Genomic DNA, 26,852 nt, shown 5'->3' with positions numbered 1-26,852 from the left:
GGAAACACGCACAGGGCCCTTGTGAAGAGCATCATTGCCAAATATGCGTAAGCGCTCTGAATCTTGCATACCATTCTGACTCGTGGTCAGAATGGCCTCACCCAGTCATGTGCCAAGAAGTATTTAAATAAATAGGAAGTGTTTAAAGAAACATTTCTCCCTGCTTATGGCAAGTGAAAATATTCTAACTTCCTCTGCTGATGCAAGGGACTGTTTCTCCTAAATTCTATCACAGCAACCATGCTGATGCAAAGGGCACCAAAAACACAGGGTATTCAATGACACCCACAACAGTGGGCCATTCATGAAGGTGGCTTGTGAGAGATGGAAACAACTTTTAAGAAAGGGCTGGAGAATGCTGTTTTGGGGGAAGGAATATGAAAAAAAAATCTGTCCTTACCTTAGCAGTAAGAAAAACATTGAAGTGTTCATTGAAAGAAAGTACAGGATGATCCGTAATTCTTTTTAGGAATTTATCCAAAGCTTTCCTTCTGGTCTCCACAAACTCTTCCGAAAAACGGTCCACAACACCTTTCACCACAAACTTTTCGGGAAGCGGCTATGAAGACAGGAAGAAAAATATTCACAGCAACTGATAAAATTGTGCAAGGAAAAGCCACCAGGCTAGCAAATCATTCCTATGACCCATCTGCCCAAGAATAGAATTTCTTAACTGCTCAGATCTTAAGGAGATAGTCATCAATATAAACATTTTTTTAAAATATAGAGAGAATAAATTAAAACTACCCGGTCAGTTTTTAAATGCAAGAAATAAAACACTAGAGCATAGTTCCTGGATTACAGAAAACAGTCAGTCAACGTTTATCCAGTAAATTCAATAGTCAGTTACCTTCACATTGCTTGAGGCACAGATGGTATAATGAGAAAGTTAGAACAAGATAAAATAGTCTAAGGAAAGACGGCAGATAACATCAACCACACAGAAATGTATTTAAATATAATAAGATTCTACTCCCAGCTCAAGAGGTAAAAGAATTTGGTGGATAGAGAAAGAAGTACATGTTATTTAAAAAATACCTCTCCTTCTCCCCCTTTTTGTTTAGTTTTATACTAAAAGGTTCTTTAAAATGTAACTTCCTTTATTTCCCTTACACAAACAAATTTCTTTATCATATTTTCTTTAAGCCAATATTGTGGATAATTTCAAACTACCTGGCCACTGTAGGCTTTCTGAGCTTTAACCTATTTCGGTAGTAGTTTGATCAAATTAAAAGGCTGTCCTCATTACTGCCACCACAGGGAAAGAGAGTATTTGCTAGCACAGAATTTGAAATGTACTAGTTATGAAATATTAAAAGAGTATTTACATAAAAAATGGGAAAGTGATCTGGTCAATATTTCTCCAAACAAGATAAACAAATGGCCCAATAAGCACATGAAAAGATGCTCAACATCATTCGTCATTAGAGAAATACAAACCAAAACCACAATGAGATACGCTTTCATACCCACTAGGATGGCCATAATTTTAAAAAGAAAGAAGAAAAAACACACACCAAGTGTTTTCAAGGGTGTGAAAAGACTGGAACCAGTATTTAAACCCACAACTTGTTCAAACTCCATCATATGGCCGTAAAGAGATGTTTTCTTTTTAGGTATTAATCCTCAAGAACAACAACAACAACAAAAACCCACACAAAAACAAAAAACAAGAACAGAAATAAGATACAGCAACAAGGACTTAGCCATCCCAAAGAAGGGGAATACTAAGACACTCAAGTGGAGCAGGAAAGACAAGAAGCAACCCAGATTGACAACAGGAAACCTTAGAAAGACTTAGGAACTGGCAGCACCAGCACCCCTGGAAGTGTTCTCGAGAGTAAAGACTCCGGCGCCGTGCACCATGGGATCCTCTTTCACCTCTGCCAAAGTGTTTGACTTTGGTGAAGTTCTATAATCTCTTGGTACCTCAGTTTTTTCTTCTGTAAAAAATGGAAAACAATAGTAGCAACCTCATGAGGATTACATTAGCTATGAGGTTGACTGTGCTTCCAACAGCTCCTGCCACTGAGCAGACACTTGATAGAAGTTTGTGTGTTTTTGGCTGTAGGAGTGGCCGCAACTTCAGGGGACTACTGTTCAGGTAAACCTTGAGACGGTAGTAGTGTTTGGAGAAGAGGCGAAGAATTGAGGGATTTCTTTTTAACAGAGAAGGAGTTCTAGAGGGCACAGTGGGAAGGGTTAGTAATAAAGAAGAGCTCTTAGGTGAGAAGAGTCAGGAATAAAATGACAGAGCCGCATGGGGATAACATGTCCAAGTCAGATGTCCACACTGGGGTAGAACATTAGAAATGCATGACCAGCTCAGAGGCCACCCAGCCCGATGTTCCGGAAGCAGAGAAGCTGCCTTAGCAGGGTATGGTTGTCCTTTAGGATAATTCCTTTGCTCTGCTCTATTCTTCTCTCATTCCCCTAGACAGCCATCCTCCTGAAACCCTACACTCAATCGCCAACATTTCATGCTAAGCAGATTACCATCTCTCTGAAGGAGGAACCAGGTCTAAGGACAGCACATGGAAATTCCCTAACCATTTTGCTTCCTCCACAGAAACCCATCTACTGGGCACCACCCTCACCTCCATTCCTCAGGTCCCTGTGGAGAGCATGCTCCTCCTCATCCAGCTCTACTCCCTGAGTCTACAACAATATATCTAGACCCAGCCTGTGTTGCTCAGTGGTTGAGCATCAACCTATGAACCAGGAGGTCATGGTTCGATTCCCTGTCAGGGCACATGTCTGGGTTGTAGGCTTGATCCCCAGTGTGGGGCACACAGGAGGCAGCCGATCAATGATTCTCTCTCATCATTGATGTTTCTATCTCTCTCTCCCTCTCCCTTCCTCTCTGAAATCAATTAAAATATATATATTAAAAACAAAACAACAAATATATATATAGTTCTTTTTCTACCTGAAAAAAATAATGTTTTGACCTTATATCCTCTCTACTCCCCTCCTGTCTCATTCAACCTTTTTGAAAAAATCATTTATCTTTACTTCCACTCTTTCCATTGATTTCTCAACCCCCAACCTTCCTCTACCCCAAAACAAAGCTGTCCTTGGTACTACCTTCCATGCTGCTTTTCTCTGCCATACCTCACCCAATGCAGAAATTGTTCTTTTAAAGATGAGCAGTGACTTTCTAATTACCAAGTTTAGTGGATATTTTTCTGTTCTTACCTCATAAGTCCCGTTGAGCATACTCTCATTTCCTTAAGCTGAACAGGACTTGGGAAGGCCTAATGAGCAATTAAGAGGTTAGGTGTGCCTCATATAACATAACAGGTAACCTCCTGAAATACTTATCCATTCTTCAGATTTAGTACATTGAACTTTATGCTTAATGAATCGGGGAAGTTTGCTATTTAAAGGAACTCTTCTGCAAACAGAATTACCTCCTGTAATAAGCATTATTATTCCCAAATGTACATGACTTTGAAAATTTGTTTCTTCCTATTTCCAAGCTTCCTTAAAGGGACACACTCTCAACCTCACCTTTATCATTGCCTTCCTGGTTATTTATGCATAGGAATCTGGGTTACTAGTTCTATCCTGGTTCCATCAAGGGCATCTATACTCTAAATGAGACACAGAGTGAAAAGTTCAACACAGTTCCCAGCACATGGTGGATATTATAAATACTGAAAACAGGAAGCAAAAAAAGGAGAATGAACTAAAAAGTGGAACTTCCATACATCTTTTAGGCCAAAATGTTTTTTTAAAATCATCTGGGATGCCATTTCACACCACTAGGATGGCTATAAAATAAAAGTAAAAGGAAAGCCCTGACTGGTTTGGCTCAGTGGATAGAGCGTCGGCCTGAGGACTGAAGGGTGCCAGGTTCGATTCCAGTCAAGGGCATGTACCTTGGTTGCGAGCACATCCCCAGTAGGGGGTGTGCAGGAGGCAGCTGATTGATGTTTTTCTCTCATCGATGTTTCTAACTCTCTATCCCTCTCCCTTCCTCTCTGTAAAAAAAATCAATAAAATATATTTTTTTTAAAAAGTAAAAGGAGAATAACAAATGTTGTCAAGTATGGAGAAACTAGAATCCTCATACATTGCTGGTGAGAATGCAAAATGGTGCAGCCACTATGGAAGTTTGGTGAATCCTCAAATAATTAAACATACAATTACCATATGATCCAGCCATTCCATTCCTTGGTGTACAGCCAAGATAACTGAAATTAGGTGTTTTTTTTTTAAAAAAAATACTTGTACAATAAATGTCCAAGCAGCATTATTCATAAGAGTTGGGCTGGAGAATGGGAAGTGATTGCTTAATGGGTAGGGGGTTTCTTTGGGGGCTAATGAAAATGTTCTGGAATTAGAAAGTAGTAGTGATTACAAAATATTGTGGAGACCATTCAGTTGGTGTTCCTTCCCTCCCCACCCAATTCCTGAAAACAAAAAACAAAATAAAAACAACAACTATATATACATATATATGTTGAGACCTACCAAAAATCCTATTTGCAAGGCATTATAATAATCCATTAAATATTTCAAGGTTTAATCTTAAAATATTTACATTTCTTGCCCTGGCCAGTGTGGCTCAGTTGGTTAGGGTGTCATCCTGTGTACCAAAAGGCGGACGGTTCAGTTCCCAGTCAGGACACATACACAGGTTAAGACACACACCCTGGTTGTGAGTTTGATCCCCGGTCAAGGTGCATACAGGAAATAACAGGTCAATGTTTCTCTCTCACATCAACATTTCTCTCTCTCTCTCCCTTCTTTTCTCTATGCAATTACATGCTAACAAATACACACATCCAACACACTTCTAGTTTTAAGATGGCATTTTAAGAACGTCTGATTATTTCTTTCTGCTTTAAAATTCCAAAGGAACAACGCAATATAAAAAGAGAAAAATCTGTTGCAGCACCAGAAAATATATTGTTAACAGGACAGAGTTTCTTAAAGACACAAAGCAGAAAAGCTTGGGTGGAGAGAAAAGTCCATCGGTATCAACCATCTCAGGCAAAGGAAAGGAAGGCTTCGGAAGTAAGGGGTTGGGTTTCTCCAGTTGAGCCCCAGAAGCTGCCAAGTTCACAGCCTAGAAACAAAGGCAGGCCTCCAGGCAGCCAATAGGGAAAGACAAAGGACAGAACTTGGGAGGCCTCCCCAGAGCTTGGCTGGCTGTTCACCTACAACTTCACATGACCCCACTGGAGCCCAGGTAGAGTGGGAACTTTATCTCCACGCTCCTAACATAAGCAGTAGCGTCTGAAAGCTCAAGAACTCTCACACATTTTTCATCATAATTGACTTAAGTTGGCATAAACAAACAAAAATCAGAAACTCACCACTCTCCCCCCCTAATTTTCCCACTGATTCAAAAGATCCTAAAGTTCATCTTGAAAAAATAAAACGTGCCCTGGTCACCCACTTGGATGGCAATAACCAAAAATAGATTATAACCAATGTTGATGAAGATGTGGAGAAACTGGAATCCTCACACACTGCTGGCGGGAATGTAAAATGATGCAGCCGCCTTGGAAAACAGTCTGGGAGTTCCTCCCAAGGTTAAGTGTAGAGTTACATATGCTTTAGCAATTACACTCCTAGGGATACACCCAAGAAAACAAAAACTTGCATGTGAATGTTCATAGCAACATTACTCATAATTGCAAAAAAGTGGAAACAAATCAAAGGTGAGTAGACAGACAAAACGTGGCATATCCGCACAATCGAACACTACTCAACAATAAAAAGAATCAGTACTGATACATGCTACTACATGGATGAACCTTGGAAACATTATGCTAAGTGAAAAAATCCACTCACAAAATACTCCAGAGTGTATGATGCTACTTATATGAAATGTCCCGATTAGGCGACTCCATAGCGACCGAAAGTAGGTTAGCGGGTGCCAGGCACTAGGGAAGGCAAGGTTTGGAAGTGAAAGGAGTAGGAGATTTCATTTGGGGATGATAAGATGGTTCTAAAATTGATTGTGCTGATGGGTGTATAACTTATGAATATACTAAAAGCCCGTGACTTGAACATTTTATTTTATTTTTTAATATATTTTATTGATTTTACAGAGAGGAAGGGAGAGAGATAGAGAGTTAGAAACATCGATGAGAGAGAAACATCGATCAGCTGCCTCCTGCACATCCCCCACTGGGGATATGCCTGCAACCCAGGTACATGCCCCTGACCGGAATCGAACCTGGGACCCTTCAGTCTGCAGGCCGACGCTCTAGCCACTGAGCCAAACCGGTTTTGGCGACTTGAACATTTTAAATGGGTGAATTGTGTGGTATAATAATTGTATCTCATTTTTTAAAAAATAAATTAAAATTTATACAATGATTACATTGAGTAAGTTTAGTGGGTCTCCAACTGACAATAAACTCTTCAGGGCGGGAGTCTCTTGTCTGTCTTATAACCCCTCGCCTTCCCAAGGGTACAAAGATGATGCTTACTAACAGGTAGACACCTCCTAGCAAAGTTGCTGCAAAATGAATTTTTATAGGGGAAAATTTTTCTTGTTTCCTGCTTCAGTCAGTGATGCTCTCCTATATTAAATCTCTCTGCAGCCCGGCTGGCATGGCTCAGCGGTTGAGCATCGACCTATGAACCAGAAGGTCATGGTTCGATTCCCAGTTGAGGCACATGACTGGGTGTGGGCTCAATCCCCAGTAGGGGGGCATGCAGGAGGCAGCTGATCAATGATTCTCTCTCATCACTGATGCTTCTATCTCTCTCTCCCTCTCTAAAATCAATAAAAAATATATATTTTTTAAAAAATCTCTCTGCAGCCCAGATATATATTAAGAATTAATGAAGAAATTTAAGTTTCCACTTACTTCTAAAACCCCTTCCTCCTCACTGCTTCTACCCAGACCATAGAAAACCATACTTAAAGATACTCTGGATCATTTCATTTTAAGTATTCTGGAGACTCTTCCATTCTCTTTCAGTTCTGGCTTCAATGCCTGCCCATGAGTGCTACTATTTCACCAGCAGGGGTTGCTATCTAACCTTTGATGGTTAAGCACTAAACCTGAAATGCACTATCTGCCAGGAGATGAAGCACAAGTCCCCTAGAGCACACAGTGTGGGCTCCGCATAAAGGGCGACTTCCTTCCAAAGAGTACAGGACGGAAAGTGGAAGAAAACAAGAGTAACTGCAGTGGAGAACCTGACAAGCACTACCTCAAGTCAGGAGATCAAGGTGACCATCAACAGTCATACATACAGTGTATAGTGTGGACCCTTGATAAGATGCAAGGAGAAAGGCACTGTACCTCTGTGCTTCTTCCTCCCCAAAACGCATTACCCTGGTCGAATCATGAGGAAGACATCAGATACGTCTCAGCTGAGGGACACTGTACAAGATGCCTGAGCAGCACACCCCAGAACTCCCAAGGTCATCAAAATCAAGGGAAGCCTGAGAAACCATCACAGTCAAGAGGAGCAGACAACAGGGGGTGAGGGTGAGGGCATGACTGGGGATGGGGGAGCAATGGGGAGATAAGGACACATATGTAATACCTTAATCAATAAAAAATAATTTAAAAAAGAGGGGCCTAAGGGGACCTGAGGACTGAATGTAATGCAGTGTCCTGGATGAGACCCTAGGACAGAAAAAAGGACATTAGGCAAAAACGGAGAACCCAGAAATAAAGGGCTTTCAGGAAGCAATAATGTACCATGACTGGTTCGCTCTCTGTGACAAATGCGCCATATTAAAGTGTTAATGAACAAAACAGTGTGGGGTGTAGGAGAACGCACTGTTCTATCCTTGCAATAATTCTGGAGTTCTAAAACTGTTCTAAAATAAAGTCTATTTTTTAAAAATCCGCTAGCTGCCAATTTTGCCAAATTAAGGTTTTTTTTAAAGATTCTATTTTAAGGAATAGTTCCAATGGTTTCAAAGCTATAGTTTTTTTCTTTGGGCACATTTTTAAGTGATTATAAGACAGAAAAGCAAAACTCCAGGCTTGGAGAGCAGAGGGGATACATGGTGGGGGTGGGTGGAGGAGGTGGGGGGTAGGGGTAGAGGGTGGGGTAGGTCTCTGAGAAAGAACAGAGGCCCAGCCACCTCCCATCATTCCCATCACAGCACCAGCAACATGACTGCTTTTGCCTTGAAAACTAAGAAAACCACCAGAGTGTGGCTTATATTCAGCCCTCCCCACCTACCTATGTGTAAAAAAGAAGCGCCAGAAGCAGCAGTGGTAACAGGAAAATTGGTAGGGCTAAAAAGTTATTCAACCAAGGCTATTACTGAAAGAGCAAGCCCTGCTGAAGAGGTTTATGACCTAAGTTGCCCTAAAGCCACTAAAACCCCAAGAAACATCTGGAGTGTAAACAGTTATTATTTCTACACTAAAAATAAATGTAGTCAGAAAAGTACTCAATGAGTATGCTGATTTTAAGTAGTCTTTTCTGTTTTATTTACTCTGGTTCTGGTTTAAAATGTAAAGATATAAGTAATAGATAAATATTATGCTGCTTAAATAAATAAAAGTAAGGTGGCTTTGGGCTTGCTTTTTTAATGGAGAACTGGTAGAGTGGACCGTGTGCTAGATCCCTGCTCCCTGAATTACCCACGTCTAAAGAAAGCCCAGCAGCGGCGAGGGAGGCAGCATCCTGCACCTGGTGGCAGCTGTCCAAACCTCAGGAACAGTGTCTAGGAAGGGGAAACAGTCTTTAAAGGGGCAGCAAATGAGAACTAAAACATTCCATACTTCAAAAATTGTCATAATGGAAGTGGAATAAGTCAGTTACAGAAAGACAAGCATCACATGATCTCACTCATATGTGGAACCTAATTAACAAAATAACCTGATGAATGGAGTGGATCCAGCAGCATGGAACAGAGTGAGGACTCTCGGAAGGAAGGCGGGAAAGGGTGGGTGACTGGAAGGTAATCAACCATAAACCTTGTATGCAAAGATGCATAACCCATGGACACAGACAATAGGGTGGTGAAGACCTGGGGCAGGGGCTGGCGGCGGGCTAGAGAGGGCCAAAGGGAGAAAAAGGGGGGAACCTGTAATTCTTTCAACAATATTTATTTTTTAAAAATTGTCATAATAGAAGTGAAGAACTACCCCATCCCACTCAAGAAACCGGCATACTATATAGCAAATGAAACCCAAATCCAAAGGGTCATATATATGTACACGGTGTCCATAAACATTTGATGGGGGAACTGGCCTAAAATGCAAGGCAGAGTTTGCCCATAATTGAAGGGGTGAGAGTTGAGTGAACAGTCTCAGGGAAGAAAATGCAGGAAAGTGAGTAATAAGCTTTAGTGACTTAGTACCTACGGGAATGAGATGAGTGGGCTGCGATTCTTCCAGTTTGTTCCTCAACCAGTCAAAATCCTGGTATCTTCGACGGACAGAATATTCCGGCAGGTCAAACTCCACCCGAGTACTCTGCGAATAAGAAGAATAAAGCAAAATGAGCATAAGGGAATAGGAGCCCATCTTGGCAGAAGGGGAGGGAAAAAACTCTCTGTGAATAACTAGACTGGGCAAGAACACACCTTCCTTCCACCAAACACACAGCCAAAGGGAGGGCCTACCAGCACGGAATGAGGGTCTGGGCCACAGGGCCCAGTTAAAAATTCAAGGATCTAGAATGAAAAGTTCCATGTGCGTGAGTGGTGTTTTGTTTTGTTTTTTTACCCTCAGGAAGTGGAACTCAACTCTCCCTCAGAATTGTGTTCAGAAACATTTGATTCATTTCCTCCAAGCTTCAGTTTGAGCATTTCTTTTAGCCGAATCACTCCACTGAAGATATTGCTACTGAATCCGAATCTGTGAATCTGTGAAAAGGAATTACATCTCCACTCTCTGATAAATATGTTCACAAGTTTTGCCAAAGGCAGGGGGGAAACAAACAAACAAAAAGTAGAAAGAACAGGCCATCCGCTCATTTAGGAGCCAGATTAGATAAAAATAGAAAAGGTTTTGCCTCATTTGCCATATTCGGGCCAGAGCCATAATCTTGAAATTATATTGTATTTCAGTTGATAAGAAAAAAAAATCTACAAGTAAATAATACCAAAATGTCACTGTATAATAAAAATATGTCTCTCATCCCCCTTCCTGAATTTAATTTTTCTGAAATGTGATTGTAGCATTTTGATCATGAAAATCAATGTTAAGTGAAATTAAAGTAATTTACAGGAAAACAAGATTTTTACACAATGATGTGCCCAAACTAAAGTTATGTCTCAGCTAAACCATCTTCTCTATGGGGGTACCAACTGTATGACAGTCACACTTCTCAGGAATTAAAGTACCAAATAAAAATGGCTCAAGCTACATTTTGTAAAATTACCCTTTAAAGCCAAAAGTCTGTTTTAACCACACCACCAAGAATATCTTTAAAACACATAGGAAAGAGTTATTCATCAAAAAAAAAAAAGCTGTTAAAGTCTTTGGCGTTGAAAATTATGATTTCACCCTCCCCAAAAGCTGTGCTCACACAGTCTGGGTAAAATCGTGCAGTTAAAGGGCTCAGCCTTGGACTGGACCCCAACTAACTCTTTCTGCATCTTTTCCCCTTTTCAGAGTCCCTCAGGTTAGCTTATGCCCATGAAACACAAACCTCTCCTATGATGGAGTATAAGGATGGGAAGATGTGGGGAACTTCATTTAACTTAGGTTTTTGTGATTTATTGGAAGACTCCCCAAAGGAATTAGCACTGTAGAATTGGAAGGGGGGAGGAAGAATACTTAAATCCGAAGAACAAATCACTGATGACAAATTTTCAGGCATACGGATCATGGAAATATTGAGAGCAGGTAGCCTGAGGAACCCTGCCCATGAGCAGTCCCGAAACACCACTAAGCCTCCTGGAGCCTTGGTATCCTCCACAGTTAGAAGACACAGTTGAAAGGATGTTCTTTGAGACCCCACAGAGCCCCCCAGCAGGCTCCATTTCCCTGGGTTTTCAGCCTCGTGGGACCTACAGTTCCTTGATATTCTGTTCACTTCTGTCTTTTCTTCCTTCCTTACTCAGCGTCAATTCCATGAGCCATCACTTGGGCCTCTGATTTGCCAATGTGCCCCTTCCCCACTGTCTATCCCACAACTCTCGCAGAAATGCAACCATCCACTTCTTGCTCACATAGACCAGGGCGTGTGAGCACATTCCTGAAGGGAAAACAAAGTCAGGCAAACACACTGGTCAACACAATAAATTCCCCAGCTGGACCCTCAACACTGGCAAGCAGTCTCTCTTTACTTCCTTAATCAACTCTCTTCCTCATTTTCCACATCAGTTAATACAAAGCCTGTACAAGTTTTCAGAACTCGGAAGCCCCACTTCAAAACTTCCCTATCACTCCCCGTAGAAGACCTCATACCTCTCCCTAGAGAAAACTGCAGCTTTAAGCAAAGAACCCTCGACTTTCTGCCACAAAAAGACTCCCCTCCTTTCTCCAGAAACAATGAAAAAAGTCCACCTCCCTCATTAGAGGCCACTCCCTCCCTCCCTCCACTTCTGCTCAGGGTACTACCTCCTCAGTGGCTTTCTACCCTCCAATCTTCAACCCGATGTCTCCTTCTCCATCCACACTGTCCACCTGGCACTTAAATAAGTTTCATCCATCCTTAAAAAACAAACGAGAAGCCCAACCCCTCAAATTCACATCCCCCTTCGGTTATTGTTCTTTCCTTAGTCTCACTTTCCTTGCCAAACTACCACCACTCATAATGCCTTTCTTTCCTCTCACACCCCACCCCACTGCAAACTGGGCTCTACCCCCACCACATCAATGGCACTGCTCTCCCCAGTCAGCAATGACCTTCTTGCCATTAAATCTTACGTCTATTTTGTAATCCTCATCTATAACTGATCTTTCAGCAAGATTCAGCCTGTCGAACCACTGAGGCATTTGAAAAGAAAAACTAGTTGGGGCATAAGTGTTGGTAATGGCTGGTGATAGGGCAAAAGACAAGAGGAGGATGGCTTTTAACCTCCAGTCTGCTTCCACATCATCGTCAGTGTCAACAGCTGTGGTAGTAAACCACACATAGTGCTTGGGTAGGCAGGGGAAGGCGGGGGTGAGGGGTAGGGGTGGGGGTGGGAGGGAATCCTCTCTTAAAACTCATGTCATGTCCTGAGTCCAAGTTCTAGCTTCACCATGTATTAGTTGCATGTCTTTGAGCAATTTTCTTACTGTCTCTATGTCTCAGATTCCTCATCTGCAAAATAAAAATACCACCGGTACCTATTTCATTGCATATGAGGATTAACTGATGATACATTTAAAGCACTTAAGCACAAAATAAGTGACAGCTCATCCATACCGCAAAGCACTATTGCAGACTCAGAAATGACAGCATAAAAGCATGTTTACTGGCATTTAGTAGCATTGAAAGACATTTGCAAAATAGTAAGTGAATTGACAGCATGTAAAATACTCATTTTTGTAAATGAATAAAGACAAATGGTTCCTAAAGTTGTAAGTGATTATTTCTGGCTAGAGAGCTTATAGATAATTTATTTCACTGTTTTAGTTTGCTTGTGTTTTCCACAAAGAGCACATATTACTTATATAAAATAAAATTTAAAGGGTTTATATTGCAAACAAATACAGCACATGGTAAGTGCTCAATAATTAGCTATTATGATAATGTTACTTTCTAGGAGCCAGCTGAGAAAATCGCCAATTCAGCCTGAAAAGATCTCTCCGCCATTAGGGAGATAAAAAACGCAAGACTTAGATTTGCTTTGCCTACACTGACTCTCAGCTCTAGACTCATTTCTGTTTTATTTTTTTATGTATTTATTTTGAGAGAGAGAGAAAGAGAGACAGAGAGATAGGGATAGAGAGAGAGAGAGATTTGTTGTTCCACTTTTTAATCAAACTCATTGTTTGATTCCTGTATGTGCGCTGACCAGGAATCGAACCCGCAACCTTGCCAAATCAGGATGACACTCTAACCAACAGAATCCCTAGGCTCATTTTAGCTCAGACAAAAGCAGCTCTGCATTTTGTCCAGCTTTGGTTATCAGGAATCTGAAGTAGGCCTGGGAATCAAAGCTCAAACTAAGAGCGTAATTATATGTACGACCTTGTCCTCTGACCATTAACTTTGCTTGAGAACCTCAGTAGAAGCAGGGGCCCTGGGACAGGATCAAGTGTTTGGGACCCTGTGTAACTGTTTGTCCTCTCTCTTTCATCCTCACACTTCTCTACGAATCTTTAACACAACATTCAGAAAGAAGGCTCCAAGTGCATCACCAAGACATTAAACCTGGTGTCGCTATTTGGAACAGGAAGAGAAAAAGACTCTGGTCTGAGATCAGAAGTGGAATTGACAGTAATAAGTAAAACTTAATACTGCAACAAGTTTACCTGGAGGTGTTAACATCGCAGCCAAATGAAAATGTGGGATTGGAACTTGGAAAAGGTTATACTGAGACATTATCTGACTTATAGGAAATCAAAGAGCCCAAGGAAAAGGAATAGAAATAAGACCACAATGAGAAAGGGGAAGGAAGCAAGTAAAGAGAAGAGGCACAAGAGATAGCACGTGCGGTAGCCTGTGAAACAAGGCCCTGCAGTATTAGCATTTGGGAGGTGAACTGCAGGGCCCAGAAGTAAAGTAAAGGTGGGAAAACATCCAGGGAGGCAAGCATCGCTGTGCAGCCAGGCAGGCAGTCACCTTGTCATCCAGCTGTTCAGAGCACAAATTCAAGAAAAACAGGTTTTGCATTTCACTGACTGCAGGTTAAAAAATAAGCTGACCCTAGGGGAAAAAATAAGTAACTGGAAATAATTCATGGGAATACATTATATCAACCTAGGACAGTGATGAGCTCGGCGTGCCAGCATTTTGAAAAACCCTAACTTAACTCTGGCGCCGTGTCACATAGAGAAATTTTTTGATATTTGCAACCATAATAAAACAAAGACTTACATTTTTGATATTTATTTTATATATTTAAATGCCATTTAACAAAGAAAAATCAACCAAAAAAATGAGTTCGCGTGTCACCTCTGACACGCGTGTCATAGGTTCACCATCACTGACCTAGGACTTCTGAGGAGATAATACACATCCAAGCACCTAGCCCATAGTGCCTGGGAAGCAGTAGGTACCCAGTGGCAATGGCAATGGGGGAACACTGTGTAAGTGCATGTGTATGTGACAAATTTTCAAATGTGAACCAGGTGTGAGAGGACAAGGCAGTAATTTCATAGTGGCACATAGCAAAAAGTCCATAACTATTAGTTTCCATACTTCTCTTACTCCTTCTCCCCCTACTATCAAGTCTAATTATACCAAATTATAATCATGGGATCATCACAGAGATTTAGGTTAATACAACAATTTATAAGTTTCAAATGCAATGTGATAATAATACATTAAACAGTATCATGATAGAAAATAAGTGAAAGTAGAGTTGACCCTTGAAAATCACAGGGTTAGGGGTGCTGATCCCCGCACACACATCCATATAACTTTTGACTCTCAAACAACTTAACTACTAATAGCCTACTGTTAACCAATAATGTGAACAGTCAATTAACACATATTTTGTATGTTATATGTAGTGTATGCTGTGTTCTTACAATAAAGTAATCTAGAGAAAAGAAAATTTTATTACGAAAATACCTATACAGTATTTAATGAAAAAATCCATGTATAAGTGGACCTACACCATTCAAACCCAAGTTGCTGAAGAATCAACTATATAAGGATTAAAGTTTTCTTTGAAAGACTGCAGTCACAATTTCTCCTGCATTTTAAGATTAAAAACACTTACATATAATCCTTTTAATCTGAATGTATCTACTCTCTCAGAAAGCCGTACCCACAATTATAAAAAGGGAACACAACTGTACAAAAGGAGAGAGAAAGCAAAGGCAGAAATCATGGAGGGAGGACTCTCATTCTCCCAGACCAATCAACACGGCACAAGATAACAAAGGGACCTACTCTGGTGGTGATCCTGTACGTGATATAGGTCTCCATTGTACAGACATGCTTCTTGGGATCATCAACGGTGACAAAGAGATCTCTGGTCTCGCCATCGATGTCGTCGTCAAGCTGAAGTCGGTTGAGAAGGGAAGATGGAGAAGCTGGGCTCGAAGTGCCTGCCGGCGTCCCACCGTTGGGCAAAATGAGATCCTGCAAGAAGGAAGCAATCACCTTACAAACTAAAGGAAAACATACACCTGGAGAATATCAGCTGAAGTAGCCAGTTCAGCCAAACCAATCAACACCTCTAACTACAAACGAACTTCCCAAGAGTCTGAGCCTCTCCTCACATAACGTTTAAGTGAACAGTTCTTTTATGACCAAGAGAAACAAGCCATGGCCGAGCTCTACACCAGACTCACACTGATTCATCTTCCAGCAAAGACTGGAGGAACCAACAGAAGCAAATAATTCAGTCAGAACATAAAACCCCACCATCATCAGACCTCAACAGCCAAAGAACTTGGTGAGCACATCACATACTCTTTCCCACTTTCTCACCTACCACCTGGGCCCAAGTAAACATTAAGGGACCTGAACCCTCAAAATATTTAACACATTTAAAAACTCAATGAACCAACACGAAGAGACAACTAAATATTTTGTACCTCCTGAAAGAAGCTCATTCACAAAACTACCTATGAAGTATAATTGCCAAAAACCTGAATCTGAGTCCTGAACAAATCTCTGTACACAAGAAAAATTTACAGAAAATACAGAGGAGTGAGGAAGATATTAACAATATTATGAGGATGCAGTCAGCAAAATCCTTATTATGTGAGATTAAAGAGAGCTAAAAACCCCGTTTCTTCAATAAATACATTACAAAGAAAAAAAAGAGATAGAGATAAGAGAACCTAGAGATGTAAAAAAACTTAAGAACTTAAGAGACTTATAAAAAAATTACAATGGAACCTGATTAAAATAAAATGTTAAAAGATTTTGAGACACAGGAAAATTTGAATAGTGGTAGGTTATTGGATGATATTAAGAAATTTTTAGGGGCTCTGGCTGGGAAACTCAGTTGGATAGAGCATCATCCTGATATGTCAAGGATGCAGGTTTGATCCCCAATCAGGGCACATACAAGAAGCAACCAATGAATGCATGAATAAGTAGAATAGCGAATCTCTCTCTCTCTCTCACGCTCTCTCTCTCTCTGAAATCAATTTTTATCAAAAAGAAAGAAAAGAAATTATTAGGTGTGAAAACAGAAGTATTAAGATTTTACAAAGTCTTCATCTTTTAGGAATATATACTGAAATATTCATGGATGAAATGATAAAATGTCTGAGATTTGCTTCAAAATAATTAAGGATGGGTAGGTGGGGATATAGATACCATAAGATGCCTCATCGTTGATAATTGTTGAAGCTGGTAATTGCAGGTCCATTATACAATTCTCTCCTTTTCTGTAAATGTTTAAAATTTTTCACAATCAAAAAAAATTGGGAGGGGTGGAATGGGGGCTGTGGGCAAATGCCAGGAAAAAAAGAGAAGGAAAGATTTTTTTAAATTATGGACTTCTTTTTCTTTAGGCCTTAGTAGGAAACCATTTGAATAAATTATGTCCCTAATATCCAAAAAGGTGCAATCTTACAGTTTTCTTTGGTTTTAAGATTTGACAACAGAACAAAGCCTTGCCTAGATGTAAAAACCTCTGAATGTCACTTTGCTATCACCAGGAGCAAACACTGAGGAATATGGCAAGAAAGCGAGGCGGCACCATGGAAAGTGCCTTGACCAGGAATGCGGAAAACATTCCTGACCCATGGGTCTGAGAGCCCAGGATGGGGTGGAAGATGCCTTCTCCTGACATCTCTGTTCTTTTTTTTTTTTTGTCTAAAGTTTTACATATGTCTGTCTCCTTCCCCCCAACCCCTCCCCCCACTTAACAGCCACCCCCCTCCCCTCCCCACCCCCAGCCATTCCTACCCCACCGCCCCAGTGTCTGTGTCCACTGGTTATGCTAATATGCATGCATACAAGCCCTTTGGTTGCTCTCTAATCCCCCCCTCGCTTCCCTGCCATTTTTCTCTGGATCTATTCTTGTTCATCAAATTATGTTGTTCATTATATCCCACATATGAGTGAGATCATGTGATATTTATCTTTCTCCGACTGGCTTATTTCGCTTAGCATAATGCTCTCCAGTTCCATCCATGCTGTTACAAATGGTAAAAGTTCCTTCTTTTTTATAGACACCCCTGTTCTTGTCTGCAGGCTGGATATGAGCCCCCAGATTAGAGAACACACAGGAAATTAGAAGTCAACCTAGTGATCATATTCATGAGCTCCAGCTAATCCTGGGACATCTGGGAAGAGGGCTTGGACAAGACAGAGGGAAGCAAGGCCTGGGGTCAAGGGCGATGTCACCAACTCCGATAATTTAACCACACACTCGATTACGCGACATCAAAAATATGTTTGTAGCTGCTGAAAGGGTACCATTTTCACAGAAGGTTCTCCTGAGAATGGACCCCACCTCCACTTCACCTCAGTGGGGAAGGCAAAGCCCTCAGCAGCTGCTCTGGTTGTGGGCGTGACTGCGAGCCCGGGTGCAGCAGCCGCCAGCTGGTTCTGCCTGCTTGCTCAGCATGCTGACACCACAGAGCACCGGTATCTGGGGATCTCAGAGAGACACCTTCTCTGAAGCTCCGAGATAACTGTCATGTTTTCATCATTTCAATAAATATTTAAACAGGCACTGTGCTTGGCATTGCAGGGACCCACCCTAACATTTCATCAACACTCGGGCCCCGGGCCCCGGGCCCCGGAATGGCTCTATCGGTGGCAAAATATTGCACAAGAAGAATTCAACATCTTTACTCAGATAAACCAAGCAGTTCACACCGCAGTTTTCCACGAGTCTGGCCTAGACCAATCCTAGCAGCCTCATTTCTCACCACACCAGCTCCCGGAACCCACCGGGCCGTCTCGCACTCCTCGTCTTCGCTGCAAAGCCCCCTCCTCTCTTTTATGTACAGGTCTCCAGGTATCACACCGGCATCTGCTCAAATTCCCCTTCCCCTGGGAACCCTTTCTTGACCCACTCCTTGGCAGAATGAGTCACTCCCTTCTCAAAACTTTGAGGCAATTGTCGCAGTTTTAATAATTTACATGTGTAACATCCACAGACACTGTGAGTCCCCAACGACTGTAATTGTGCCGTGTGTGTGTGTGTGTGTGTGTGTGTGTGTGTGTGTGTGAGAGAGAGAGAGAGAGAGAGAGAGAGAGAGAGAGAGAGAGAGAGAGAGAGGGTTTGCAGGTCTCCCGGTGACTCCCAGCCAACCTCCCTAACCTTTGCTATGGGGACTTCAGCCAATAACCTTCCAGGAACAGCCCACACAAAGTCTGAAATGTTTTGGCCAGACAGTGGGACGTGAACTATGTCTCAAATCAGTTGGTGGGGGAGGGAGGGGAGAGTCAGCCCTCCGGATCCGTGGCACACTGCACGTTCTTTCCTCGTAGGACTGTGTGACGAAGGAGAACACTCGCACTCCTGCTGCGGGTGTTACACAGACAATTATTTGAGCTCATACAAACAGCACCAAGCTACCAGGATCAGTAGTTTCCTAAAAAGGTGTGCTACGAGCGCAGGTTTCCATGGCACCTCTGGACACCGTGCTTCCACATTCTTATTTTATTGCACCCCACATGGGCCTCGTGAGGTTAGCAGGACAGGCATGGTCTCTGCTGATGAGGAAGTAGATTCAAAAAGCTTAAGTAACATGTTCAAATGTATCGACACTAGTCATTGCTATGCTAAGAACGAAGCCAGGTTTCTGGTTCCTAGTTCAAGGTTCTTATCAAACTGAATCCCCTTAAGGTGGCTTTTCCCAACCCAATGTGGCCCCTCATCTCTACTCTCTGGCCATAAATCCATTTGGGAAACATGAGGCTTCTGTTTCTGAAGCCAGTCAAGAAAAGCTAACATTTTCCTTGGGGTCTTAATACAAGGTGTTCCCCAAAGGATTCCCCTCAAAATATGGTCCTCGTGTGGAGAGAAAATATGAAAATCTTGGGAGGAAAGGGCAGAGGGTGAGGTGGACGGAAGGGCCCAAGTCCCCCTGCCCTCAGAGTCACCCAGCAATGGATCTGCTGCGCTGAGAGACAGAGGCTAGAGCAGGTGTTGTGGGGGAGCAGCACCTTTACGACCACTGTGACCTACAGAATTTGAGAAGTGAAAGATCCTCTTGGCTCAACACAAAAGCCTCCTGTTTTATTTTTGCTCTCCCACAGTCAGTCCTCCAACCGCAGCCAGAGTGCTCTTTGAAAAAGGTTAATCATTGTTAAATATAGTTAATAACACTGTATTGCATGAAATCTGTTAAGAGAGTAGATCTTAAAAGTTCTCATCACAAGGAAAAAACTTCAGAAGAGCTTGAAAAGCCTCTGAAGGCATCCTTACGGCTCAGGGGAGGAGGAGAGGTCTCTGAATGTGCAGACTGTACCTGACTTGCCTCACCTTCCCCACCCCTCCCCAGCCCACCCCGGCTCCTGCCAGCACACAGAGATGCTTGAAGAATGAATATACCCTACACAAACTCAACGGAACATTCTTCTTTATTTTTTAAAAATATACTTTTATTGATTCCAGAGAGGAAGGGAGAGAGATAGAAACATCAATGATGACAGAGAATCACTGATCGGCTGCCTCCTGCATGCCCTCCACTGGGGATCGAGCCTGCAACCCGGGAATTGAACCATGACCTCCTGGTTCATAGGTCAATGCTCAACCACTGAGCACCACTGGCTGAGCTGAACAGAACATTCTTGATTACTGACTTGATCATAAAGTTTTACAGTTAGGCCCACTTTGGAGAATAAATTCAAAGGAAAAATCCCAAAAATGTTTTGTTCAAAGATGTTCCTAACAGCAAAGAACACAGAGTGAACTCTGGAAAAACCCCAACGGCACAATGACCAGGAAACAATTGTGTTTACCAATTAGAATGTTACACACTCAAAATCACAAATTTAGACTCTTGTCTAGATAAACTCAGTGAATTTTTGCTTTCTTCTTCTTTTCACCCTCCGGGTCCTAACCTAACAGCCTAGAACAGTGGTCGGCAAACTCATTAGTCAACAGAGCCAAATATCAACAGTACTTCTTCAAAACAGACTCGCCCAGGCCGAAAACCGACTTCTGCGCATGGGCCACGAAGTTTCAATTGCACTGCACACGCGCCCGCACATGGTATTTTGTGGAAGAGCCACACTCAAGGGGCCAAAGAGTCACATGTGGCTCGCGAGCCCCAATTTGCCGAGTGTCCACGGGCCTAGAGAATGGGAGGGAAAGAGCAGTAGGGAAGGAAGGAAGGAAGGGAGGGAAGGAAGGGAGGGAGGGAAGAAGGGAGGGAAGGAGGGAGGGAGGGAGGGAGGGAGGGAGAGAGGAAGGGAGAGAAACAGTGGCTGAAATTGTACCAGATTGGAAACTAAGAAAGGGTGGAATCCAAAACTTTCAAAAATTTTTTACTGGATATGATTGGGACACAACTGAGAAAAGAACTAAGAGGTATCTTTAACCCATGGCACTGAGGTTACTTACATTAGTAAGGTTACCTAAGAAGTAGCAAATGTCCTGAACAACTCACATCCACTCTAATTTGTAAATGCCATTGTCTAGGGAGCACGGGAGAGTGGAAGGGCCCACTGTGGGGCAGAGCAAGACCACCAGTGTCTGGCTGTATCAAAAAGGGGATGTCAAGCACAGGCAGATACACCATGTGAGGCCCACCAGCAGAGGGCACCCTGCCCACATGGCTTCATCTAACCAAGGTGGTAGAGATGTAACAGAAAGATCTGAGCAACTTGAAGGCAACTGGGTCAGCTGCCCTGGGCAGGTCCACCAAGCGCAAAGCAGGCGAGACTGCACATCCTGAAGGGGTGGTCTCTACGCAAGTGGGGCGGGCACCTAGAACAAGAAGGAAGCCAGGCTACACTGGGTCCGACAGAGAGGAACCAGGCCAAGTTTCCCTGACCAACTGTCCAGGACCCTGGTTTGCTTTCTTCTGACCCTTTCCCCACCGACAAATCACTCTACCCATCTGTCAGCTGATTACTCAACTCAACCTAAGATCCAAGGAGACAATTCTAACATCAAGTAGAAACACAGGGGATCCAATAATTCACTTGTTCTGATGGGAGGCAACTCGCAGGCCTACATTATACCTCATCAGACACAAGTAAACCGAAATATGAAGAAAGAAGCATAGTCCTCAAGAGCATATATATATTTGAAAAAAATTTATCCCATGAAATAGAATACTTTGGACTACATCTACGTTGTACTTCCATTTAAAATAAGTGGAAGAGGGAGTTTAAAAGTTAAAGGAAAATGGAAGAATAAAAAATTAAAGCACAAATTGAAAACAGAAGAGTAAAAGCTATAAGCAAAAATTTATTCTTCTAAAAGAAATTAGATCAATGAAAACTTAGGAAGCCTAATCAATATAGAAAGGGGGTGAGGGAGAGCAGGCAATAACTCTTAAGTGTTACCTCTCTGTATGACTGACTGCAAATTATAAAAATGTGCTATGAATAACTATGCTAATAAACTTGGATGTCTATATGAGTATATGGCCAAAGTGAAGTTAAGATGAAATAGAAAACCTAAACAAATAAAATAGCCACATAACTTGTCAGAGCACTTTTACTAACAAGCAAGCTTTTCTCCAAAGTAATCTAAAATTTTAATACACATACAATGGAGAAAACGATTCAAAAACACTTTAAAATGGTAAATCTGAACAGATGTAAAGCATGTACTAAACAATTCAGTGACAAAAGGAGAGGACACAAACTATCTGGTGGACGGTATTGCCATTTGTAATTATTAACTCCCTTTAGAGGATTATACATTCTTTCTATTGCCCAGTGACTGCCTGCAGGACACATCTCCACTCCACTGACTTTCAGTGTGACTTTCTCAGTGGCACGTAAGCGAATGTGACATACACCAGATGGGAGCAGACAGTTTAGGAGCCATTGCATGATCCTACCAGCTCTCTTGTTCTCTTTCCTCTGCCTTGAAACTGGCATGGCCCAAACAGGGCTGCTCCTTCAGAATGAAAGTCTTGTGGAAAAGAGCCACAGTAACCGACTTGCAGCCACCGGACACGTAGGGGGACTTAGAAATTAATGACTGCTGCAAACCTTTGAATTTTGCGAGTTGTTAATTACCACAGTAAGGATGACTAATATATGTAATTATTTAAAAGTCTATATCATTTTTTAAATCTAGATAGGAAATAGTTGCGATAAACAGTATAAAGTTTTAAGGTGTGGGGATTTATTTCTGTAGAATTATTCAAATGCATCTTAACGATATGTCCTAAGTTATGGGACCCTTCTTGCTTATTAGTGGAAAGTTCAGTCCTCCTTCCCTCCCACCCCCACTCTGGAACCCCTATCTCAAATATTCTCCAAAACCTCCAAGGATGCTTGCACAAGTATCTCTAAGTTCCCAAGGCCGAGCAGTCTATGGTTTCTAGCATCTTCCCCGAAAAGTCGTATTTTCCTACTTTGGATTCTGGACCATTTCTTATGAGGTGAAGACTCTTCTTCTTTAGACCCAGGTTAAGAGACCGCCTGTTTTAAAGCTTTGTTTGGAGGTTAACAAAGTTGTTTGGAATGGAAAATGTTTTCCTAGCTTTTCTATTAGTAAACCTGCCATTCAAGTAAAATCTACTCATTGGCCCGATGTAAAACAACACCTCCAATGAGATCACAGTGAAGTTGAAATGAAAGAGCACAAGTTCACATTCCTTGGCTAAGTGTCCAGTGTCTGTTGCTAGCTTTTTCTAAGAATCTCCTGACTAGCAATCGCTTCTCAAGACATTCTTGTGATTCCTGTGAGCAAAGGGTCCCCCCACTCTCAGCTGAACTTAAACATGATCCCTTTCCATCCCTTCTAAGGAGGATGCACTATTTCAAGCACATATTGAACACCTAATACACATCAGCCAATGTGCCGACACAGGGCTACCAAACAAAATAGGTATGACATCTGTGTCTAAACAACTCAACCTAGCCGGGCATGTGGACACGAACACCTCTAACTATGATGCAACACAAAAGGGCTATAACAGAGCTCCAGGCACAATACAGGAAGCAAGCAAAGGATTCTGGGCAACTTGAGAAGGAGGAGTAAATTTGCCACATGGAAAAGCAAGGCAGAGACCACGGCATGAATATCCCAGGCTGAGAAATCACTGCCACCAAAGGAGGAGAGGTATTTCCAAAAGTTTGTCCCTAACCGAATAGTAACTAAGACCCACAACACGTGGGTTCTGCCTCTATTGCTGGTTAAGTATGGGCATGCCATTGGGGGACTCAAAACCCCAAGCAAACAGCTTTCTAACAAGGTGAGTTAAACCTCCCCAGAAACACATATTCAAGGAGAATGTGTCTCCGATACCTCTTAACTGTGCTACTTGTTCAGCTTACAATACCTGGTCTTAGTTTACTTGTTTTTGTGCTGCCATCTGACACTGTCCTAAATATACAAAACACACTCAGTGTTTGATGAAATAAGATGCCTATGAAAAATTAAAGGGAAGGCTCTAGCCAGTGTGGCTCAGTTGAGTATCTACTATGCACTGAAAGATCACTGGTTCAATCAGGGCACATGCCCAGGTTGTGAGTTCAGTCCTCGGTTGGAGTGCATTCAGAAGGAAACTGATCGATGTTTCCCTCTCACATCAATGTCTCTCTCTCTCTCTAACCTCCCTCTCCCTCTGCCTCCCTCTCTTTCTAAAACCAATAAAAAAAATCCTGATGCCTAGGCTCCACCCTGACTTAAATGGTGTGGGATGTAGTCTGGGTGCCAGGATTAAAACAAAATAAATCAAGATAAAATAAATTTTTAAAAGTTAAAGGAAAGGACATTTTTGGTGTTCAGAACAAAGACCTAGGCAAAACGCTATACTATACAAAGCTGAATGTGTACGAGGTGATCAAATGCCTGTTGATGAATCATCACCTCAGACCAAACCTTTTCAGAAACAGGAACCACTCAAGTGAGGAACAGAACAGGGCAGGACTCCACCACAAATAGCAACTGCCAATAGCAACTCCCACACCACTCAGCTGTGCTTTCAAAGAGCCTTGCGCATTTAGGTGTCCTGGCCTCAGAAGTCATCTGAAGCGCCTCTACAGCAGGGGCTCTTTCCCTGGGGTCCATGGGGACCTCACACCAGGATTTTGTGCAAATTTTGCATGTGGGCGTGCAAGTTTGAATCTTCCTTCAGAGACAACCTGTCATTTTAGAGTCCTAGAAATACCAGCGGGGAAAGAAAGTTAGACACTGCAGATTCTAACTGTCTCTCTGAACTAAAAAGAGGGAACATATACATTTCAATTCCATGAGCTGCCCAAGTCCAAAGTGCCCTCTAGAATACTCTCCCATTCCATCATTTGTGACACACACCCTACCTTTGGGGGTGGGGACGTCCTTAAACCCTCAACCCAAACCTAAAACTAACCAGGGCTGAGAATTTGTTAAATTAGAAGGAAATATGTGACTATATCCCAATAGGTTTCACCTGCTTGAAGAAATATTTCCCTTCATTTTTTTCTCCTACCGGATACATAGGGTTCTCCCAATACCAGTTTTGTGGCATTAAATACTGTTGTATTGATTCTAGATTCTGCGCCTTACCACAGAGATGTTTTTCCGTGGAACTCCTCAAAGCCTGAGGCCATCTCCCCGCGGCATCCTTTTCAGAAGCCTGAAGTGTACCTGCCTCCCGCCCGCAGTGCAGATGGGTTTCCAGGCTCCAGATCCACCTGGCGACCTGGCAGCTCCAGATCCAATTCCCATGTTACCACTGACATGGCTCAGACCGGATGTGCGGACTCCTTTTTTTTCCATGGTGACTTGATTCCTTGCGGGGTTGGGGGGGCACAGATTGGGGTTGGGGGAGAGGAGGCACTGAACAAGTGGGAGTCTGATCATAGTCTAAACAAGTAAAAGAAAAGGCAGGACTAGGACATTCTAGAACAGAACTGCTCAAAAGAGTTTCACTACAAGTAACCAGACAGGGAAAGTAGAAAAGAGGCAGGAAGGACATGAAAGAAAAAGGCCTTACACTTAATACTGGTCGGTCTGAGCTCTCACCTGAGCTCAAAGGCAGAAACGAGCCCTGTGACTAAGGGCAAGTGGAAGGATTTCAGACCAAGTACAGGTGGCAGAGGGACAGAAACAGATGAAGGAAGGAAGTCAAGAAATGAATGAAGAAAAAAAAAATCTTACAAACTTATTTGCCTATAAACTATGAGGTTAAAGCAGAGTCAGAAAGGGGAGGCGGGGAGGCCTGTTTTGAAGCCAATAAACAAGAGATCAGTAAACAGCAAGCCTTTCTCAAGATGCTTTTATTTACACTTCACATATGAGAGAAAAATGTCAACTGTCCAAAGTGAAGAATATTATTATTTTTTAGTTGAGGCTGCTATGGTGGGAGGAGAGCTAACTTTCCTCAAAGCCACTCCTGGGTTTAGCTGTTGGTTTGACAAAATTTAGCTAAAAGGAATAATATATGTATTACAAAAATGTATAGGAATATTCTAAAAACATTTCTATAATATACATAGTTAAATGTTTTAAGCACCTTTCTCCAAGTAACGAAAAACCTGATTATGTCTCTGAGGTGGCGGAGGAAATGGGATAAAGTAATGATCACTTTCTATTTATTCTATAGATCAAAAGAGAGATGTTTTCCAACACCTGGGAGATTTAAGTAGCCTAATTACCAGGATGCTATACTCCCACAAACCACAAATTGGAGGATATGGAAAAAAAATCTATTCATTCACCTATTCATCTAAACAAACACCGATCAAGTTCCCACGGAGGGCCAGGTACTATTCTAGAAGCAGGGGAATGCAAGCTGATAAGGAATTCACTGGAGGAATCAAGTATTAGGGGTGTGGCACTCACCCAGGACCAACAGCAACGTGATATAAAGTGATAAATACATGCATAAGGAGAAACCGGCTGTGCTAGAGTCTAGAGAAAGTCTGCCCCGAGAGGAAGGCTTTAGAGGGCAGTCTGCCGGCCTCAGAGGATGGCAGAGGCCTGGGTTTCAATTCCAGCTCTCCTACCAGCTCTGCAGCCATAGAAAACAGAATGTGTCCAAGGTGAACACACCAAGGTTCGCTAAAGCCAAGAGCACCAGGCAGGTGGCGAGGTAGGCTGTGTGGAGATTCTGGGTGTCTGTGAAAGCCGCTATAAACAGAGACGAGCACTCCCTGGGAGAGAAAGGCGTTCTGGCGTGCATCACTGCATCAGCAAAACTGTCCCAGAAGCGCGGCAGCCACAGCTGGAGAATGTCATCCCCACAGACCGTGAGCCGCCGGGGATTAGCTCCAGACTCTGAGGGATCTTAAGAATCTGAGGTGGGCCTCCTGGGCAAAGGCTAGCTTTTAAGCAAGTAAGTGGCAATTATATATAAATTTGATTAAAAGAGTTTAGAAAAAGCACAGGGAACAAATATAAAGGGGAGAGTTTAGAGATAGAAGAGGGATCCTCTAGGGAGCTATTATAATGGCCAGGCACCCTCTCCCATCCCCCCCCCCCCCCCCAATGGGGACCTGAAGAGGAAAGGACAGATGAGAAGTGTGGTCAGCATCAATGTCAAATGGCTTGAGAAACTCTAAGGAATGTTTTCTAGGTAGAAAAAAACAAAGTCTGGCCATACCAGGGAATCTGTTTCAAACACAGGTAAATTACAGAGGATTAGGAATGCTGCAGTTCTAACAAAAACAAGTAAACCCAAGTTCAACAGCCCTATGTGCTTGTCCTGAAATCCATAGAGCCCAAGGTTAGGACAAGAGGGAAGTTCTGTCAAAGTGACCGTGTT

At 42.4% G+C, this 26,852-nt stretch overlaps 1 protein-coding gene across 1 annotated transcript in view; it reads right to left on the bottom strand.

Annotated features, from left to right (window-relative positions):
• The window catches only part of SNX30 (sorting nexin family member 30), a 91,822-nt gene that overhangs the window by 41,756 nt on the left and 23,214 nt on the right, over positions 1–26,852 (bottom strand). Inside the window, exons 2-4 of the mRNA XM_059657712.1 lie at positions 14,947–15,138; positions 9,309–9,419; positions 401–559 (exon numbers count right to left, since the gene is read on the bottom strand). Of these exons, the coding sequence (XP_059513695.1) occupies positions 401–559; positions 9,309–9,419; positions 14,947–15,138 (462 nt within the window). The remainder of the gene's footprint in view (positions 1–400; positions 560–9,308; positions 9,420–14,946; positions 15,139–26,852) is intronic.

This window comes from Myotis daubentonii, chromosome 11 (genome assembly GCF_963259705.1).
Source record: "Myotis daubentonii chromosome 11, mMyoDau2.1, whole genome shotgun sequence".
NCBI lineage: Eukaryota > Metazoa > Chordata > Mammalia > Chiroptera > Vespertilionidae > Myotis > Myotis daubentonii.
The sequence above is the reverse complement of the archived record's forward strand: the minus strand, read 5'-3'. Positions and strand labels throughout refer to the sequence as shown.